At 39.2% G+C, this 7,764-nt stretch overlaps 1 protein-coding gene and 1 pseudogene across 1 annotated transcript; one reads left to right on the forward strand and one right to left on the reverse strand.

Annotated features, from left to right (window-relative positions):
- Positions 1–375: 375 nt before the first annotated feature.
- LOC121244791 (40S ribosomal protein S12-like) lies at positions 376–3,945 on the reverse strand. Its single transcript, XM_041142999.1, has 6 exons — positions 3,849–3,945; positions 3,672–3,755; positions 2,987–3,026; positions 1,624–1,912; positions 834–899; positions 376–717 (listed from the first exon to the last, which is right to left on the reverse strand). The coding sequence occupies exons 2-6, from the start codon at positions 3,745–3,747 to the stop codon at positions 658–660; spliced, it is 531 nt and encodes a 176-aa protein (XP_040998933.1). The 5' UTR covers positions 3,748–3,755; positions 3,849–3,945; the 3' UTR covers positions 376–657.
- On the forward strand, positions 3,934–5,039 carry LOC121244306 (annotated as a pseudogene).
- Positions 5,040–7,764: the final 2,725 nt, after the last annotated feature.

Below are 7,764 nucleotides of genomic sequence, written 5' to 3' on the forward strand. Positions count from 1 at the left end.
TGTCATAAGTTCATAAATATTTCGTTTCGAAACAGATTAATCGGTCTTAACATAGTCCCTAAAACGCTTCGTCGAATCTCCATGTTCATCCTCCTTTCTCATATTTACCACTGCCCTATGAAAGAAATCTGAAACTTTACCTTCAAATGCTATGAAATTTTACCCTTCGCATGCTCATGCAGAAACAATAGTTTAACTGACACTGACTGGGAATTATGGAGTCCCTAGATAAACTCTAGGTAAACACCACACTGCAGACAGGAATTATGTACAAAATAAACGTTGTCCCAACATTCTAATTAGCCAAAACATATATTTTCAGAGTCGTTTTGAAAACATGAAATTTCAACACACCCAATTTCTTAGGCCCTCAAATCTAAAAATTTTGCCACCACAAAAGAAATTAAAATTGTGAACAACAACAAAGCAAGTCAAAGTGGAATCCATTGCGGACATCTGACACGAGAAAACTGATGATTACATGACCTGCAGGTTATAGAATAGATAATTCTGGAAAACTGCAAAACTCAAACTGATAATCTCGTTGTTCACAACATCAAGTATCATAAACCATTAAGAAAGAAAATGCCTGAGCTACCTAAGAAACAGTCCTCAATGTGAAAAGAAAAGGGCCTCACTCTTCCAATATTTTTGAACCTAATGGGACTTCACATATTCCTGAATAACATTGTAACCCTCTGTCTGCTCTCCAAAATCCTGCAAGACAATTGAACAATTAGGTTTCAGAAGACTGTCTGTGAATGTCTCTTTCCCTTGAGAATCAGAACTGTATATAAAATCCTGCCATTCAGTGGAATGGATGTGCCTTTTACCTTCACTACGACGCAGGAGCAACCAACCACCTTTCTTGCTTTCCCTTCAGAGTCAATTTTACACAGCTGCGTGCACAAATGAAACACAACAATCAATCTAAAAGGTGATAGCCAAAAGAAAATGTGCATACCAAACAACAAAAAAGCAGGAAAGTGAACTGTTTGTATATAGTGCAATGACATTAATACAGCCATGCCTCACTAGCAGGTGACTAGAATGCTTTGGATTAATAAGATGCACCATGAGTAAGTACATGGTGAATGGCAGATCAATAATTACATGATAAACAACATTCCAATTATCTGCCACAAACAAACTACATCTACTAAAGAGCATAGAAGCAATGAAAGTGGAACTAAAGACACAAGAAACATTAGGGAAATGATGGACCAGTTAGACCAAGGACAATTTTTTAATCACTAATAAATATTTATTGATAGCAACAAAAGCAACTCAATTACATAGGGAGTATATAGAAAGCTAGGCAAAAGTCATTGTTCAAATAAAAGTCATGGCCTATCTATTTGTAAGTGTCTAAAGCACTAATTTACTTCCCAAGTATAATAAATAATGATATAATAGTGTGTGTGTGTGTGTGTGTGTGTGTGAGAGAGAGAGAGAGAGAGAGAGATCATTTGACCCGCATAATAAGAATTATAATAGAGTTCCCTTATCCAGCAAATTTTCACTATTTATACATGATGGCAAATAATAACAATAATAATAGTATTTGCAAGTAAAATTATTCACAGAACATAACAGCTAACTAAACAATTAAATTTCACTTACGCCAGCCCACTCGCCGAGATTTTTAGCACTAGGCACTGTCATTAGTTTGACATTGTGATCAGCACAAAGAGCCTTCACCAGTTTGAAGTAATCTGGCTGGTCACAATCCTCGGCTAACACACACAGCTGCGCAGCATGCTTTTCAATCACCTTGGCACCTTCATGGAGCCCTCTTGCAAGCCCACTATGAGCAAGTGACTTCCTCAAAACAAGCTGCAAGGCAGTCATGATATCCATGGTTTCACCCAGAGGTGCAGCCATAGTCTCAGTTGCAACAGAACCTTCTTCTCTGCAATAGCCATAAATGGAAAAAGGTGAACTAGAAATCCACCAACACAGAGATGAAGAGCACTTTTATGAATAAACACAATTCTCTAAATAAACCATAACAAAAAATTAATTGCCAGTAAATTATGGGTTTCAGGATAGAGGATCAAGTACTTAACGATGTCCTTAAGAACCAAAAACTTTAATCCAAATCCTCAAGTGCATGCTTCCAGGAGTGTTAGCATTTCATTGCAGCTAATGAGGGTTTTATTTGTGTGAGAAAATCGATATGCCAGGTACAAAGACGATTAAAACAAATAAAGGTACTGTATACTGCTATTCCATTCATATTTACCCTATGAGTTGGAGTGGTAGAGTTTTGTCCCTGGCTTTTTCTACAGGAAGCCTGATGTCTCTAGCTATATATATATATATATATATATATATATAAAATAAAAAATAAAAAATAAACTCTTATTAGGACAAGGATTTAAACTAATCTACTGCATGCAAAACCCAGTCTATGATCCAAAATCTCACATCCCATAACATGTGTGACCGAAAGTAGCTCTAACTTAGTCGCACATATTTAAAGCGTCAGAAAAATCAGAAGAAAAATTCTATTTAAAAGACGGTGTGGATAACACACCTAGTAAAATGCTTATATGACATAATTTGATTTAGAAGAGAAATTTTAAAAATTGAATCTTATCAATCAAATCTTACAATTTAAATGATGTGGATGGTGTGGTACTCTATACACTGACTTGAGAATATAATAACTCAAACCAGAATTAGTTTTCGTAAAACACAAATGTAGCATCAAAATAGTCGACAGGAACAAGAAACTAAAGAGACACGAGATTTTATCTCCTCATTTCCAAATGGAAGAGGACGGCAAAAAATCTACCACCAATCCATCCAGCCACAAATGAAGTAGGGAAACCACTAATGCCAAATTATTGGGATTTCTAAACTAATCTACAGAGTGTGTAACTTGTATGAAAAACAAGCACTAAAGCAAAAAGTCAGTATATTTATTTTAACATTATAATTAAGATGAGAGCAAAGAAATGGAGCAATAAAATTCACATACCCCGACATCTCTGGTTGATGGCCAAATAAGATGTCACTTCCTGGTGCCAAAAATAATAACCAAAACGTCAACCAAATTGTAAGGGATTCAAACACAATAATCTGTCAACTAATTCTCCAACTATAATTCTTAACGTGCTAGCTAAGGTTGAAGTCCAACTCAACAATCAACATTACTAAATTATCAGATTTGGGCAACACAACTTCATATCAAGGATTCTTAGAAACATGCTAAAAAGAGGTACATAAAAACCCCAGAGACCTGCAAATAAATAAAACAGGGGGGTAGTGGTCCTAAAAAATACATGCCTTTTTTTACTTTTCTTTTTAGTTTTCCCCGAGGACTCTCGCCAACCAAACAGAAAATTCAATAACTGAAGAGAAACACTACTATGCCGCCCTACTCTTACCGCTCCATTTGACTGCTAGGCAAAATTTTATTTTATTTTTATTTAATAATTAAGAAAGTGATTTTAAGTGTATTAGTGTATTTTTTGTAATTTTTAAAAATATTTATATGTATTAAAAAAAGTGAAAAAAAAAAAAAAAACGCCGGGCGGTACGCCAGCGGTAAGAGTGGGGCGGCACACTCATAACTGAAACCGTGATGATAAAACAAAAAGGGAAACCAACACAATAAATAACTGGAGAATAAAAATGGATAAGAGGAAAAGGAAATGGCCGACCTTGAAGACGGTCTTTTGCAGATCTGCACTGAAATCCGCTCGCTGTGGAGAGAGAGGTCGATTGAGATGAGCACATATAAAACCCTGGCGAATGCAATTTTTACTAAAACGCCCTTCTTATTTTACAATAATAATTATAATTATTAATAATTAAATTAAAATTAAAATTGTACTTGCCCAGGGAAGGACGGGAAGTTTTAACGACCTGCGATTTGCGATCACCTCGTACCAGAGAATCCCCTGATTTCCAAACCCTCCCAGAAAATTCTTCAATCCCAAAACCCCAATCTTCCCAATTCCAACCCTGAACTTAGCCCCAACCCCAGCCCTCACCCTCCACCATCTCAAGCTCTCTATCCTCTCCGAATCCCTATCCTCTTCCTTGTACTTCACCCTCAATGGCAAGTTCCTACCGGACTCCACCCCTCTCAATAATCCCCAAATATCCCCTCTCTCCACTCTGTTTTTGCGTCTCATACGACCCGGCGGTGGTGGCGACGGTGGTGCCACCGGTGCCGAGTCCCGCGACTGCTATGTCAACATGAATGCCGAGAGAAAGCCCGATAAGGTCGACCCCAACGAGCAGAGGCTGTCAAAGTGGTCGAATTGCGCTCTCTCCAAGGAGCCCTTGAGGGAACCCCGCGTTATTGATAGGCTCGCAGCGTGTTCAACAAGGAAGCGCTTGTGGAGGCTCTTCTGGGCAAGGAAATTGCCCAAAGAATTCGGGCATGTTAAAGGCTTGAAGGATATGATTAACGTTAGGTTTTCTTTGGTTCCCGGGCAGCAGGATTGGATGCAAATGTCGGCGGCGGGACGATGTTTCAGTGCCCAATCACGGGGCTCGAGTTTAATGGAAAGTATAGGTTTTTGGCTCTGAGAACTTGTGGGCATGTTTTGAGTGCAAAGGCTTTGAAAGAAGTGAAGTCCTCGGCGTGCCTTGTGTGTCACGAGGAGTTTCAGGAATCTGATAAGATCGTGATTAATGGGAGTGAGGAGGAGGTGGCGGTGTTGAGGGAAAGGATGATGAACGAGAAGATGAAGGTGAGGGAGAAGAAGGGGAAGAAAGTGAAGAATGGGGAAGTGGCGGCAAATGGCGAGGAGGATATGCGATGGGAGATGTAACGGTTGAGTGGTACGAAGCATGGGATCGTTACGAAAGCGAGTGAGAAGTTGGTTTCCGGTAAAGCGGAGCAAAATGGGGCCAATGGTGGGGTTGGTGTGAATGGGGCGGTGAAGCGGTATAAGGCGGCGGATATGACCCCAGCAAACGCTACCAAGGAAGTGTACGTTTCGATATTCTCATCCTCTTAGAAGTCGGATTTTAAGGAAACTTATACTTCCAGATCTCTACCGCTTGGTAGAAACTGATGTTTGGTGAAATAGACTGTTAGAATAAAGGTGTTGAAGGAAATTCTCTCCTCTGTATTTCATTGCGGCAGCAGGGTCTATATATAGACTTTACAAATGAAGGAAGGAATTGAAGGAATAAAGTTTGTTAAAAGGCACTGCAGCGAGCAACAATCATAACCGTATTCTGCAGTACTTATTCTAGAATATACTATGACTGTGCTGTGTGTGTTGGTCTGTTGTACAACAAAATTATTCATATTGGGAGCACATAGTCATACGCCCCCTCTGAGTCCAAGGGTCTCAACCACGTTGAGACTTATCTAAAACGAGTGAATTTATCTGCAACTAATGGCTTGGTGAGTACATCAGCAATTTGGTCTTTAGAGCCTCAAAAAGAAATTTTAAAGGTATTGGCAGCAACATGATCCCGGATAAAATGGTAGTATATATCCATATGTTTGGTCTTTGAGTGATAAACAGGATTGGCACATAGATAGGTTGCTCCAAGATTGTCACACCACAGTGTTGGAGCTTGATGAAGATGCAAACCAAGTTCTTAAATAAGTGTTTGAAGCTAGATGAGCTTAGCTGCTGAGAATGCAATGGACTTATATTCTGCTTCAGTTGATGATCTTGCAACTGTTTTCTGTTTCTTTGAGCTCCAGGATATGAGGTGCTTGCCGAGGAATATATAAAAGCCTCATGTGGACCAATAGTCATCAGGACAACCATCCCAATCCGCATCGGAATAAGCTTGGAGATTAAAACTAGATTGAGATGCAAAAAAGGGACCATGATTTATGGTACCTTTTAGATACCTAAGAGTTCATTTTAGTGCACTCCAATGGGTGAGTTTCGGTGAGTGCATGAAGTGACAAAGTTTATTTACTACAAATGAGATATCCAGTCTGGTTAAAGAAATGTATTGGAGACCTCCAACCAGACTATGATACAAGGTGGGGTATTCAAAGTCAAGGGAGTTGAACTTTGAGAGATTGAGTGATGCAGCCATAGGGGAGGACATGGGTTTGGCTTGTAGCATGTTGCTATGGGAAAGAAGAATTTTAATATATTTCCTTTAAGATATCAAGACTCCAGCAGAAGTGTAGTCTATTTCTAGACTAAGGAAAAATAAAAGGCAGCCAAGATCCCGAACTGGAAATGCAACACTCAAGTCACGAATTAAAGTAGTAATGGCAGGTGACCTACATGCAGTGATTACTATATCATCTATATAGACAAATAGATAAATGTGAGTGTCACCATGACTGTAGATAAAGAGTGAGGGGTCAACTTTAGAAGCAAGAAAACCATACTCAATTAACCATGAGCTGAGTTGGGCAAACCAAGCTCTCGGTGTCTGCTTGAGACCATAAATCGCTTTATGAAAGTTACACACATAAGTAGGGTGAGCAGAGTCCACAAAGTCCTGAGGCTACTACATGTAAACATTATCAATTAGAGTTTTATGCAAGAAAACATTTTCAATATATCTAACTAGTGCAATGGCCATCCTCGAGACACAACAATGGATAAGATGAGACGAATTGTTGATAGCTTAACCACGGGATTGAATGTTTCATGGTAGTCTATGCCAGATTGTTGGTGAAAGCTTTTGGTAACGAGTCGTGCCTTTCGCCGTTGAAAGGAGCCATCTACATTTGTTTTGGTGCAAAACACCCATCTGCAACCAAGGATGTTAGAAGAGGGTACTGGGGAAACTAGACTCCAAGTGTTGTTTTGAAGAAGTGCAGCATATTCTTGGACCATGGTAGCACGCCATTCTGAAAATTTAAAGGCTAATGAGTAGCTTGAAAGGTCATTAGGAGTAGCGACAATGGTGGTGAGACACCGACGAGTGGGATATGGCATAGTTTCATTGGTGAAGAGGCAAGGTCATGATGAGTTGGTTTGGGCTCGTGTGATGATAAGGGATCGTGGAGTTATGGAGGTACTGTGATTTGAAGTGGGAAGTGCATTTGTGATTTGAAGAGAAGATCTAGAGGTTGACGAAAGGGTTGTTTGGGATATTGGAGAGGGTGGAATTGGGCCAAGGCCAAGAAGAGAGGGCGTGGAGTTGAGTGAGGGTGGACCAGATTGGGAATTAGTGGGTAATGGGCCTAAGATAGAGGGTAAAATGAGAGGTAGTGAGGACTAAGTAGTAGTGGATGGAATTGAAGGATTAATGAACCGAGACTTGGCAAGAGGAAATGAGTTTTCATTAAAGAAAACATCTCAAGAGATATAAAGTCTGTTGTTGGTAAGGTCCAAGCACTTATATCCTTTGTGAGAATTATTGTAGCCCAAAAATAAACATGAGATGGACCGAAATTTTAATTTATTGGAAATATATGGTCTTAGATTGGGCCAACACTCACAACCAAAAGCTTTTAAAAAATTGTAATATGGATCACAATTATGAACCATGAAAAATGGAGATTTATTTTTGAGTGTTGGAGATGAGAGCTAATTAATTAAATAAACTGCAGTTTCAAAGGCATCGGCCCAATAAGTGAAAGGAATGGAAGCTTGAGCCAAAAGCGCAAGCCCAATCTCAACTATATGACGGTGCTTTCTTTCAACAAGTATGTTTTGTTGATGCGTATGTAAACAAGAGAGACAATGATTAATTCTAAGTTTTTGGCACATGGAGGTGATGGGTTTAAATTCACCACTTCTATCGGTTTGAATGGTGATTAACTTGGTATTGAACATTCTTTCAACAAATGACAAGAATCTTGAG

The sequence above is a fragment of the Juglans microcarpa x Juglans regia genome, chromosome 8S, assembly GCF_004785595.1.
Source record: "Juglans microcarpa x Juglans regia isolate MS1-56 chromosome 8S, Jm3101_v1.0, whole genome shotgun sequence".
In the NCBI taxonomy this organism is placed as follows: domain Eukaryota; kingdom Viridiplantae; phylum Streptophyta; class Magnoliopsida; order Fagales; family Juglandaceae; genus Juglans; species Juglans microcarpa x Juglans regia.

Bases quoted from the DNA above. Each gene is read 5' to 3' on its own strand.
- LOC121244791 (XM_041142999.1), bottom strand. From the start codon at position 3,747: ATGTGCTCATCTCAATCGACCTCTCTCTCCACAGCGAGCGGATTTCAG. The intron at 1,913-2,986 runs GTATGTGAATTT...TGGCTATTGCAG, and splicing joins CATCAACCAGAGATGTCGGG to AGAAGAAGGTTCTGTTGCAA. The intron at 900-1,623 runs GTAAGTGAAATT...TTGTGCACGCAG, and splicing joins ATCTCGGCGAGTGGGCTGGC to CTGTGTAAAATTGACTCTGA.